The sequence below is a fragment of the Gambusia affinis genome, linkage group LG07 (genome assembly GCF_019740435.1).
Source record: "Gambusia affinis linkage group LG07, SWU_Gaff_1.0, whole genome shotgun sequence".
Taxonomy (NCBI): domain Eukaryota; kingdom Metazoa; phylum Chordata; class Actinopteri; order Cyprinodontiformes; family Poeciliidae; genus Gambusia; species Gambusia affinis.
Window position 1 is genome coordinate 27,450,354 of NC_057874.1, and position 12,923 is coordinate 27,463,276.

General features: G+C 45.4%; 2 protein-coding genes across 3 annotated transcripts in view; both read left to right on the forward strand.

Moving 5' to 3' along the window:
- The first annotated feature begins 10 nt into the window (after nucleotides 1-10).
- si:dkey-49n23.1 (semaphorin-3D) overlaps nucleotides 11-12,923 on the forward strand; it is a 51,375-nt gene continuing 38,462 nt past the window's right edge. The window contains exon 1 of one of the 2 annotated variants that reach the window (XM_044120978.1): nucleotides 11-256. The gene's annotated coding sequence lies outside the window, so the exon portion shown is untranslated. The remainder of the gene's footprint in view (nucleotides 257-12,923) is intronic. The other variant, XM_044120977.1, reaches the window with a different exon arrangement.
- On the forward strand, nucleotides 4,554-8,145 carry LOC122833953. Its single transcript, XM_044121951.1, has 7 exons — nucleotides 4,554-4,740; nucleotides 4,871-5,023; nucleotides 5,198-5,284; nucleotides 5,938-6,022; nucleotides 6,317-6,408; nucleotides 7,143-7,597; nucleotides 7,760-8,145. Exons 1-7 carry the CDS (start codon nucleotides 4,554-4,556, stop codon nucleotides 8,030-8,032), a joined length of 1,332 nt encoding a protein of 443 aa, XP_043977886.1. The 3' UTR covers nucleotides 8,033-8,145.

The following is a 12,923-nucleotide window of genomic DNA, read 5'->3' on the forward strand; positions in this document are numbered from 1 at the left end:
ACTGTGAGGCAGCTTGAAGCCGCAGCTGAACTTCTCCGTTAGTTTCTATCTGGACCATCTCTGGGTAGAGTGGTACCTGCTGGACCCGGTCCAGAACCTTTCCTCATTCTAACTGAACTGAGATAGAAACCTCCTCAACCCGGTCCGAAGGTCCACGTCTCGGCAGCAGAACCCTGGTACCGGTCCGGAGGTCCACGTCCCGGCAGCAGAAATTCGGTTCAGTGAGTTTGAATTCGCTGCAGGCTGTTTAATCAAGGTTAAATTACTGATTAGTAATAAATGGGTAATGGAACATTGATAAATATATTTCATGTGTATTTGCTTTATGATTTTGATTATGGCGTTTGATAAAATGTAATGTTTATTGCTTGTTTCATAATTTAATATTTTTACGTTGTAAAGTAGAGAAGGCGGTATTGATTTAAAGTTTATATAGCTGAAATTTTTAGGTGTGATAATGATAAAAGTGACTATAAAAACTGTTTTTTTTTTCTTAGCTAATTGTATGTTTTTGACTACATTCATGGTCTCCAAACACACAAATGATGCTCTTGAAAAACATAAAATTTATTTAGGACATCTGTCACATACAGAAGTGTGATTTGTATCACTAAACTGCGCACAGTAACTGTATTTAATTATATTTTTATATGGGTTTCAAGCGTCTTTAATTTGAATTTATCATGGCAATGAAAAATCAAAATTCTTGTCATGATCATAAATTTATCACGTTAAATGATAAATTTATCACTATAAATGTTAAATGATCATTTATCTCTGTATTAATTAATGATCCTGGTTCTGTTTTAAAAAGCTTCGGCTCGGGTTCACTCATGTTGACCCAGAGTTCTCAGTAGTGTCTCACCAAACTGGACCAGGTGTGTTTCCTCTGATTGGAGGGTTGGATGTTTCTGACGTCACTGAGTTGTGTTCAGGTTCAGTCAGACTTACTGGTGATTTAAGATCATTAGCCATCCTTCTGGATCATTCAGTGATTATGTGTAATCTGCCTGATGGGAGGCTTTACCAAAGTGACTTTGGATCATTCCGAGACTGAGATTTCGTAAACCGGATTGTTTCTAATGAAAAATGAGTTTTGAAGCAGTTCAGACCAGAGATGTAGATGTGGTGGAGGAAATCCTCCTGATGCGTTTATGGACCTGAGGCAGAGTCGGTCAAACCAGAGAGGAACGAGAGATCAGAGACGGAAACCTCCCTTCATTGTCTCGGCCTTTCCTGCTCTGGAGGTCAGCATCACCCCCTCTGCTGCTTCCTGCGTGTGGACGTGCGTGTGTGGGCGTGCACGTGTTTGTGTTTTCCTGTCTGTTTTGTGTCATTGTTTTGCCTCAGAAGCAGCTGTTTAGAGCTGGACGGTGAGGATGAGTCATGGAAAATCCCTGTATGACTGGTGTCGTAGTGTGTAGTATTGATCCCAGAAGTTATTGCGATTAACAATAATATAATAGTAATAGGATAATATTGCCCTCAAGACGCAGCTCCTCTTTGTTTCTGAGCTTCTGCCTCACAGAGAAGTTCACCACTCAGCTCCTTCAGACTAGCCAGCAGCAATCAGCAAACAGCTGGTGGAACTGAGCATCTGTTGAGTCATTATTGGAGCTACAGCTCAGTGCTACGTTGTTGAAGGGGCCATGTTGTGATTACTTGGAGGTGGAGTTTCAGATGGAGCAACAGTTTTTAAAGAGACAGAGGTCCAATTTCAAGTAATGAAATAACAAAGTAAAATTCCTTTAAGTCAACAGCTGAAGTTAACATAGTTGCTTGATTGTGCTATAAAATGGCATCATAATGGAAAACACCTAGTGCTTTAAGTTTTTATTGACATGTTTTAGTGGAATTAAAACAGTTTGATCCCTCTGCTCTCTGGGTCCAGATTGCTTGTTTCCCCTCAGTAACATGAGCCTTCACCGTGTTTTACCGTTGGGCTCTCTTAACCTGCAGGTCATGTTTTGGTCTGTCTGCATCAGTTTAAAGCTGAAACTCTGGTCCAAATGTCAGGGAAGCTTCTAGCAGCAAAGTGCTGAGATGTTTGCTCTTCGTCAACATTAACAAAATCATTTTAACCCCTTAATATCCATGATGACTCCATGTTTCTCTGAATAGACGAACTAAGCTGAGGATGAGGAAATAACTCTCCTAATGTCAGTTTTTACTCTGACAGCTGTTTTGGCTCCTTGCAGCGTATTTATCTTGGAGACAGTGAGGCGTGGTTGCATGACGCTTGCCGTCTCCTCGCTGTCCTGTCCTGCAGTTCTCCTCTCTTCCTCCCCCGATGTCGCCTCAGAGGAATCTGATGAAGCAGGAGGTTTTCCCGCTCCGACTGAACCTTCATAAATCATCCAGGAGTCACCGGAATCTGTTGCATGGCGTTTCATCATCCTGCGAGTTAAAATCCCATCATAAAAACATTTAAAACTAAACAACTAAACACCCACATGAAATATGCAGAATGCATACTGATGCCGAAAAGCCCAGAAAAACATCCTCTTCATCAGCAGTCGGGAGAATCCCCCTCCTCTTCAGCCCAGAGCTGAAGACCTGAAGCTCCAAATGTCTGTGGGAAGAAAAACAGTCTGGGAAAGAGAAGAAGCTGGTTCATAAGAGAAGCTGGTGCAGCTCTGGAGGTCAGAGGTCAGTGAAGAACTATCTGACCAATCAACTCTCCATCCATCTAACCAACCAAAGAATCAATCAAACAACTAAGTATTCGATAGTTACTTGAATAGTTATTCGATCAATCAATCAATGAAACCGACCAGTCAATCCTGTACCAAGCAATGATGCAAACAACCATCCAACTAGCCATCCAACCAACCAACCAACCAACCAATCATCCAACCAACCAACCAATCATCCAACCATCCAACCAACCAACCAATGCGCTTTTCTCCTTTCTTGCAGACCGAATCATGTTTTAGATCTGATTTTTCCCTTTATTGAAAATATTTCTCTTCATCTTTGTCTTATTTTGGGTCTGATGATCATCTTCCAATAAGACTAAAAACAGAACAACATGCAGAGCGGAGCATAATGCAGACTCCTGCAGGTGATTCATCCTCAGACAATAATGTCTGTAATTGTTAGGTACTGGGGTTTTTGGTTTCTTTTTAGTTGTGGGTTGGGTTCCTTTTCTTTGTGTCAACCGCTAGAGGGTGCCAGAAGCTGCCGTCCCGGAGGGGTGTGTCGGATTCCCGACACACCGGTTGCTGATCACTCATCTGCTCGGCTGTTCAAGAGGAGCTGACCGACACTCATTCAACGCCTGAGTGTTAACCTGCAATGGTAGCCCGAGCCACTGAGAAAGAACCTCTCTGAGTTTACCTGAGTTTGCCTCTTGAGAAAATTAATCTGTTGCTTGTCACTTTCAGGTGCTGCACTGGAAACGTGAAGTTCCCTTCCGAGAACTTATTCCGCTTGTTCTTACCTGTCCGCCCTCCGCCGCCGTCTACTACCTCTGGACCCTTGGAACCTCAAAATACCCACTCGAAGATCCTCCCCGATCCCACGGCCCGAACTCCCCCAGCTCGTAATCCACCTCGCCACAAGTAAGACCACTCCTTTCCTTCGAAGCTCCCAATTCCCATCACCTGAAACTCACCATCTGTCTGTTACCTTCCTAGTGTGTCAGCAGACCGCGAGCCGCTCCCTGGGAGACGCTTCCGCCATGATAAATCACCCATTTTTTCTTTGTAAAATAAACCTTTAACGGAACATCTATTCTCTTGTCGTGTTCTGCATGTGGGTTAGGAAAGTTGAGCCAAACATGACAGAACACTCAGGCCAAAATCCCAGCCCAGCGGACGCGATAAGGAAAACTTTATCAGAACAACACTCTCTAATTCAGTCCCACGAGTCCGCCCTGCAGGAGCTGAGTGCTCGCCAAGCGGAAACCAATCGCCGCTTGGACGAATTAGCCATTTTTCTACGGAATTCTCTGCCGCAGAACCCCGCACCAGAACCAGTCGCTACTCGGATCCAGTTCCACCGGCCAGAACCACGTTTTCCAGAGATCCGCCACGACTCCTGAAAGGTTTTCTGGAGATCACAACAAATGTAAGGGATTTATATTACAGTTCCATAATATTTAATCATTCGCCCCAAAGTTTTTCACATGATAGCTCAAGATCGCCACGCCCTGTCCTTACTGTCTGACCGCGCCCTATGCTGGGCCGAGGCTCGCTTTTCCCACACCCACTAATTATGGTTGCTCTTTTGATGAGTTTTAAAAGAGTTTAAACAAGTTTTCGGTCAGGACCAGGACACAGCTTTAACTCACGGGAGCTATGGAATTTGAAGCAAGGGCAACGAACCGTTTGATTTTGCCATAGACTTTAGAATTAAAGCAGCCGCTCGGCTGGGATGCAGCAGCTCTTAAAAGCGCGTTTTTTCACGCCTTAAACGAATCGATAAAGGATGAACTGGCCATCCTTGATGAACCGCAAACTTTAGAGCAGTTAATAGCTCTGTCCATCCGACTGGATACCAGGATCCGTTCCCGAGTCAAAGAAAGAAAACGAAGAGTCTCTGCGGTTAAGATGATTGCTGGACCCTCGACTACACTGCCTGAATCCCTCTCACCAAGGGCTGACGATCCCGAGCCCATGCAGATTGGCCGCACTCGCCTCTCTCCGGAGGAGAGGCAGAAACGCATGGTTTCCCGGCTATGTCTTTATTGCGGGGCCCCGGGCCACTTTATTGCCACCTGCCCGGAGCGTTTAAACCGTCAGGTCCGCCAGTAAAAATGAGGAGGCTGGCGGACCCCCCTCTTAACAAAGAAACTCCTCGCCTGTTACTACCGGCAACCGCTGCCATCGGCAGCCGTGATTTCCGCTGTCTGTCTTCATTGATTCAGGGTGTGAACGTGATCTTATGGACACAGCATTAGTCCACCAGCTGTCTCTAGAGACCGTGCAGTTGCCTGTTCCGCTCCGAGTTACAGCTATTGACGGACAGTCACTCCCCCGAATCACTCACCAGACTAAGCCGCTGCGTCTCATTATTTCCGGTAACCACAGCGAGGTGATTTCTTTTTTTGTCTTCCCCACCGCTAACTCGTCTGTGATCCTTGGTTTTAACTGGTTGCAACGTCATAACCCACATATTAACTGGGCAGACAAACATCTCGAGTCATGGTCCACTTCCTGTCATGCTTCCTGTCTCCGCTCTGCGTTTCCTCCAGGCTCTCCCACGCAACAATCTGAACCCGCAGACTCACTAGATCTGTCTACAATTCCCTCCGAGTACCATGACCTGGCGCCAGTTTTCAGTAACTCACCGTCCCTATGACTGCGCCATCGATCTCCTACCGGAGCACCCCTTCCATCTAGCCGCCTCTATAACATCTCCCGACCTGAGCGGAGACTATGGAGAAGTATATTAAGGAGTCGTTGGCTGCAGGTATCATCCGCACATCCTCCTCTCCTCTAGGGGCGGATTCTTCTTTGTGGGAAAGAAAGATGGCTCTCTCCGTCCCTGTATTGATTATAGGGTTTAAATCAAATAACTGTTAAGAATAAATATCCTCTATTATCATCTGCATTTGAACCAGTCCACGGCTCCACCATTTTTTCAAAACTCGACTTAAGAAACGCTTACCATCTTCTTCGCATTCGTCAAGGTGACGAGTGGAAGACAGCCTTCAAGACTCCGTTAGGTCACTTTGAGTATTTGGTCATGCCTTTTGGTTTGTCTAATGCCCCTGCTTTTTCCAAGCACTTGTCAACGACGCCCTGAGAGACTTCCTTAATGTTTTTGTTTTTGTGTACCTTGATGATATTCTCATCTTTTCTAAGAACCTCTCGGAACACCGTCGCCATGTCCGTCTCGTCCTCCAGCGGCTCCTGGAAAACAGACTGTTTGTGAAGGCAGAAAAATGTGAGTTTCACAAAGATTCAATCTCTTTTCTTGGTTATATTCTAGAGGGCGGGCAGATAAGACCCACAGAGGAGAAGATCAAAGCCGTGTTGGATTGGCCCACCCCGGACTCGCGTAAACAGCTCCAACGGTTCCTAGGATTTGCTAACTTCTATCGTCGTTTCATTCGAAATTACAGCCAGACTGCCTCACCCCTAACGTCACTAACTTCGACCAAGTCCAGTTACTGTTGGACCCAAGCAGCTGACGCTGCATTTAAGAGACTTAAATCCCTGTTTGCGACTGCACCGGTCCTTGTTCAACCCGACCCGCAGAAACAGTTCATTGTTGAGGTTGATGCCTCTGACACGGGGGTAGGAGCAGTCCTATCACAGGTTTCTAACACTGACAGCAAAACTCATCCCTGTGCCTTTTTCTCCCGTAGGCTTTCTCCCTCGGAGCGAAACTATGACGTGGGCGATAGAGAACTGTTAGCCATCAAGCTGGCCTTAGAGGAGTGGCGGCACTGGTTGGAGGGTACTGAACATCCCGTGCTGGTTTGGACGGATCATAAGAACCTGGCTTACCTCCAATCTGCTAAGCGACTTAATCCTCGGCAGTCACGCTGGTCCCTGTTTTTCTCCCGGTTCAATCTCATCATTTCCTTCCGTCCGGGTTCTCGAAATATCAAACCTGATGCCCTCTCACGTATTCACTCTCCAGATGACTCCGACAGAGTTTCGACCACCATTCTGCCTCCTAGCTGTGTGGTAGCATCTGTTTCTTGGGAGATCGAGGATCTTATAAGACAAGCCCAGCGACTCGAGCCTACTCCCGAGTCCTGTTCCCCAAATAAAATTTATGTTCCATCTACAGTCAGGTCCCGTTTCTCCACTGGATCCATTCCTCTAAGTTTTCTGCACACCCGGGCATCAGCCGAACCATCGCTCTTATCAACCGGAAGTTTTGGTGGTCATCTATATATAAGGATGTTAAAGAATTTGTTTCTGCCTGCCGTGTTTGTTCTAGGAATAAATCCTCCCACCGACCTCCCTCGGCCTCCTCCAACCTTTATCCGTCCCCAAGCGCCCATGGTCGCACATTGCATTGATTTTGTCACTGGCCTTCCTCTTCTAAAGGTATGACAACAATCCTTACCATAATAGACCGCTTTCTAAGGCCTGTCATTTAATTTCCTCCGAAACTACCATCTGCTTTTCAGACAGCTCAATTACTGGTTAAACATGTTTTTCGCTTGCATGGCATTCCAGTGGAGATTTTGTCTGACCGAGGACCCCAGTTTACAGGTATGGAAAGGTTCTGTTCGGGCGCTAATGCCAGAGTAGCTCTGACATCAGGGTTCCACCCACAGACCAATGGCCAGACTGAGCGAATGAATCAGGAACTGGAATCCTCTCTCCGTTGCCTCACATCCACCAACCCTGCTGACTGGAGCATTTTTCTCCCATGGGTGGAGTATGCTCATAATTGTCATGTTTCCACAGCCACAGGTCGGTCCCCCTTCGAAGCCTCTATAGGGTATCAGCCACCGCTGTTTGCGACTGAAGAGGACGACATTGCGGTTACATCTGTGCAACACCACATCCGTCGTTGTCACAAGATCTGGAGGGAGACGGTTCACGCACTCAACCGCACAGCTGCCCAAAACAAAAGGCTGGCCGACCGCAGGAGGATCCCCGCTCCTGATTACACCCCGGGCCAGAAGGTATGGTTGTCGTCACAAAATATACCGCTAAAATCTATGTCCAAGAAACTTTCTCCAAGATTTATCGGCCCGTTTGAAATAGAGTCCATTATCAATCCATCTGCTGTTCGTCTACGCCTCCCAGCCTCTCTGCGCGTCCATCCCACTTTTCATGTTTCACAGATAAAACCCGTCCAAACCAGCACGCTGTGCCCTCCTTCCGAGCCCCCTCCTCCCGCCCGAGACATAGATGGTCATCCAGCTTATTCTGTCCGCCGGATCGTGGACTCCCGTCGGCGAGGTCGTGGGTGGCAGTACCTCGTCGACTGGGAGGGCTACGGTCCGGAGGATCGTTCTTGGGTTCCTGGCTCTTTCATTTTGGACCCATCCCTTATAAGGGACTACCGTGGTTCGCTTCAGTCCAGCTCATCTAGGCCGCCAGGTGGCGACCATTAAGGGGGGGGTACTGTTAGGTACTGGGGTTTTTGGTTTCTTTTTAGTTGTGGGTTGGGTTCCTTTTCTTTGTGTCAACCGCTAGAGGGTGCCAGAAGCTGCCGTCCCGGAGGGGTGTGTCGGATTACCGACACACCGGTTGCTGCTGATCACTCATCTGCTCGGCTGTTCAAGAGGAGCTGACCGACACTCATTCAACGCCTGAGTGTTAACCTGCAATGGCAGCCCAAGCCACTGAGCAAGAGCCTCCACTGAGCAAGAGCCTCTCTGAGTTTACCTGAGTTTCCTCTCGAGAAAATCATCTGTTGCTTGTCACTTTCAGGTGCTGCGCTGGAAACGTGAAGTTCCCTTCCGAGAACTTATTCCGCTTGTTCTTACCTGTCCGCCCTCCGCCGCCGTCTACTACCTCTGGACCCCTGGAACCTCAAAAGACCCACTCGAAGATCCTCCCCGATCCTACGGCCCGGAACTCCCCCCCCCAGCTCGTAATCCACCTCGCCACAAGTAAGACCACTCCTTTCCTTCGAAGCTCCCAATTCCCATCACCTGAAACTCACCATCTGTCTGTTACCTTCCTAGTGTGTCAGCAGACCGCGAGCCGCTCCCTGGGAGACGCTTCCCGCCCGCGATAAATCACCCTTTTTTTCTTTGTAAAATAAACCTTTAACGGAACATCTATTCTCTTGTCGTGTTCTGCATGTGGGTTAGGAAAGTTGAGCCAAACATGACAGTAATACACCATGCATCATGCATAGACTTGTCACAATAGATCAGTTAAAGGCCAGTTAAGTTAAAACTAGCTCAATAATTTCCATTTGCATGATTAGTTTTTCTCTTCTCTCTTTCTACCAAAAACTGGATGACAAAAGTCTGGTGCTTTGGTCTCAACTAGCCCTTATTTGAAAGATAATTTTATTTACAGAGACTTCATAATTCATTTAATTTGTTGTTTCTGTTTCTTTGTGAATTTATATTGGATATTTAAAATGTCTTCCAGTTCCGGTGTTAAATATTTATTAGAATTTAAAGTTTATTGATCTTTGAGGATGTATTCTTGCATTATTATGCCATTCAAATGATATTACTTAAAAATGGTCTCAAAAACAATATTGCAATAATTTCTGGGACAATTTATCGTCCAGTAAAATATGTTATGACATATCAGTGGGTCCTGTGCCTCTAGTTGGTTCCGGTCGGTTCTGTGTATTTTTCTCTGAATTGTCAGAGCGTCCGTCCTGCTGCCGTTCAGCTGTTTGTCCTCCTCAGCTGAGCGAGTTTTTGTTGACTTCCTTCCTTTGCAGCCGTTTCCTGACTGGACCCAGGTCAACAAGATGGGGTCAGAAAAATGGACGTTATTGTCCTCTAATCTGCTACGTGTCCAACTGTGGACTGGTTTGATGAAGCGGGAGGTCACCAAAGATACAGGAAACACCTCCTCAGTTACTGGAAGGGAAAACGCGCAAACTTCCGCATATTTAAAGTCGGTCTGATTAATACCTCAGAGCTTTTTTCGTTTGGATAAGAACTAGGGCTGAACTTATCACAATATAAGCGTTTCATTGTAGTCAATATAGTCAGTAACTATTGATTAGGTTTTTTGTTTTCAATATCTGAATTTACAGCTTACTGGTGGCATAACCTTTCTTTTATATCCAGCTTTAACTTCAAACTGTTGTTTTTTATTTTTAAACACTTATGAGGCACAGTAGTGAAACCTTGAACTGCTGCTGCGCCAGTTAGTCAACAAGTTGTTGCTAGGTAACCGAAGTTGAGGGGGACTTCAAACTGCTTGTTACCCAGCAAATTGTTGCTAGGTAGCCAAAAAGTCACCGAGTCAGTTGATGCCACCAACTTTTAGAGGTGGAGCAGCTAAGCCTACATCTGCCTATATCTCCCAGAATGGATTGGAACTCAATGAATTTTATATACTGATTATTGAATATTCTATCAAATGTATTATCTATTGATATTGATCACATGTTTATTGTGATATATATTGTTGTTGCTTTATTGTCTAGCCTTAATAAGAGCCAATATTTGCACTATGAGAAGCTCCTGAACGTGTGCACGGTGTGACGTCAGAGGTCAGAACGCCGCTGCAAAAGTCCCAGCAGAGCCAGACAGGAAACCAGAAGGAAAAAATTTATTTCTCCAACAAGTTTTGTTCCAAGTCAAACTGAGATCACTGAGCGCGCTCAGTCGGAGCAGAGCGGACCACCCAGCCGGGCTCACGTCAATTTCTCACATTCAGAGGAGACAACAGCTGAGCGGAGAGCTGTTACCTCATCAGCTGAGGAGGTGATGCTGGGGGACAAAGGTCAAGGCCTGCACAGGGTCACTGGAGGGGATTAACTCTGAAATGTCTCTTTAACTGGGAGAGATGACTTGGAGGTGACGTTAATGAGGAAGGAGTCGCAGCTTGATGCCTCCTCCTCGTCTTCCTCTATTGTTTGGTTGCTTTTAGCGCTGAGCTAATTAATTAGCTGCTTATCTGAGCCGAAGCAACAATCATCTCTTTGTGTCCAACCAAATGCTTCCTTCCTCCTGCAGCTCTGTGAGCAGCGAAAGGAGCTGGCGCCAACAACACACACACACACACACACACACACACACACACACACACACACACACACACACACACACACACACACGATTGTTAGCCACTGTCAAAAAGCAAATTCATTGTTTTTCTGTCTAAAGTGCTGATTGGTTGTTATGAGACAGATAATCTGTGAAAAGATCAACCTCCTCCACTGCTCCTGATAACCAATCAGAGTCAGGAGGAGGGTCCTAGCGCTGTCAATCAACCTCATGTACTCTCTGCTATATGTGCTAATAGCGGAGAAACAACTTGTTACATGCTGACTAGCCTGAGCACTACTTAGCATTTGATCACACCATAGCGGAGAGAAAGGGGGTGAGAAAAAAAGGGTTGAGAAAAGGTGGGATGGGCAGCGCCACTTGAGATTGTGATTGACAGCGCTAAGACTCCTGGCTCTGATTTGTTTTCTTGCTAGCACTGGGAAAAGGCAGAGAAGCTTGATTGTTTTAAATATTTTAAAATATTAAATGGTTGATGAGTTATTCAGTACTTGAGTAGACTTTTTTTTTTTTACCAAATAATTTTTTACCGTTACTTGAGTAATTTCTTGGATGGCTTCTTTTTACTTTTACTTGAGCAAAGATATGTTGAGGTAGTGCTACTTTTACTTGACAGTTTTTGGGTACTTTGCCCACCTTGCTTATACCATTCAGTTATAACTAAAATAATTTTTTAGAAAAGTTGCATACTGCTGCTCTGTTTCAGGCGCTATGTGTTTCCCCCATAGCGCCCCCTACCTGATGTGGTTGTGACGTTTTCAGCAGAAGGACAGTGGAAAACCATGAGCTCAAATCTTTCTTGACGTGAGCATTCAGGCGTATGACTGTAAACTCACAGCTGGTTTACATAAAGCCCTCATGTGGCATAAATATTGTTACTCTGCTGAGTTACTGCAACAACCAGCAGAAACAATGGTGTTAAAATGAATTGGGCCACATTGTCCCGTGGTGACTCAAATAAACGTGTCCCCTGAGGTCGTGAATCAAACAGAGCGCAGTGTGTGAGTGTTGGTCCCGCTCTGCTCTGTGTCTCTGTGGACGTCTGCAGACAAAGTGGAGCCCAGCAGGGAGCAGACAGTGATGCATGATGTATGCAGAAACAATAACTTCCAGTATTTATGTGTGGAAGCGGACGGTTCTATATATGGCAGCCATGGTTTATGTGACGGCGTGCCAACCTGCAGGTTTCCTCTGATGGAAACAAACTGTCCAGCTGCTACCAGCATTTTGTGATTATGTTGGAACAAATGGATTCAACAGATTGTTGCAGCAGATTTTTGTTAACTTGTTAAGGTTTCGCTGCAGCAGCTTCTAATGGAGGATAATGATGCTTTTAGAGCCACTTTATAAACTTGGGCATGTCAAACTTTTTCTCATGTGGGTCAAACGTACTCTTGAGACAAAAAAAAATAACTGAATTAATAAAAACATTAAAATAATTTTGTGTTCATTATTTGCTCAATGCTAAACTAAGCTGTGAAACTGACCCTCGAGCACGCCTTATTTTCTTACTTATGCACATATATATAAAATCAGATGTATGAGGCAGCATTTATGCTAAATGAATATAATAATTATTGAATAGTGAGTAAGAAACATCCTAAAAGTTGATGTTTCTTTACATATTTAGTAGCTTTGTCTGTGGGGGTCGCCACAGACACAGAGGTCGCCACAGAGGCTGATCTTTGTTTGATTAAATGTCTCCAGGGGGATTGCTGCAGAGGCCGTGGTCATGACGTTTTGGGTGAATCTCGTGGCTGTTTTGATGTTGATCTAGAGGATGAATCTGAGCTCTGCTGTCACATTGGAATTACAAGTGCCACTTCAGCCAAAGTTTGGAAATCAGGGAACATTTCTCCAAGTGAAGTGATCAGAAGTTGGCAAGACTCTCTGGACCAGGAGTTTTCTGATCCCATAGACGCTCTGTAGCAGCTCAGCTGCACCAGACATGTTTTAATCCATTTAAATGATCGATGGCTTTCAGATTTTTCTGTCATTGTTTTAAAAATACTGGTTAAAAATGATTTGTTTAATGCAACCTCCAGGGTTAATCTCCTACGTTTTATTTGGTTTTGTGGATCAGATTGTCAGCAGCCCTCCAGCTCTTTCACCTCCACACTGTATATTGATTTATCATCAAACATTTTGCTTTCTTTTGGATGCTGTTCGTTGATAGTGTGAACTGCTGTGGACTGAGCACACAAACTTGAGGAGTCCTGCAACATTCGGTTCATTGTGACAGGTCACATTTTCTGACTTTTTGTTTTCACGCCAAGCAGTCAGACTGGTCAGC

Bases quoted from the DNA above. Each gene is read 5' to 3' on its own strand.
- LOC122833953 (XM_044121951.1), top strand. From the start codon at position 4,554: ATGATTGCTGGACCCTCGACTACACTGCCTGAATCCCTCTCACCAAGG. The intron at 5,285-5,937 runs GTAACTCACCGT...GTTATATTCTAG, and splicing joins TGACCTGGCGCCAGTTTTCA to AGGGCGGGCAGATAAGACCC. The intron at 7,598-7,759 runs GTATGGTTGTCG...CATGTTTCACAG, and splicing joins ATTACACCCCGGGCCAGAAG to ATAAAACCCGTCCAAACCAG.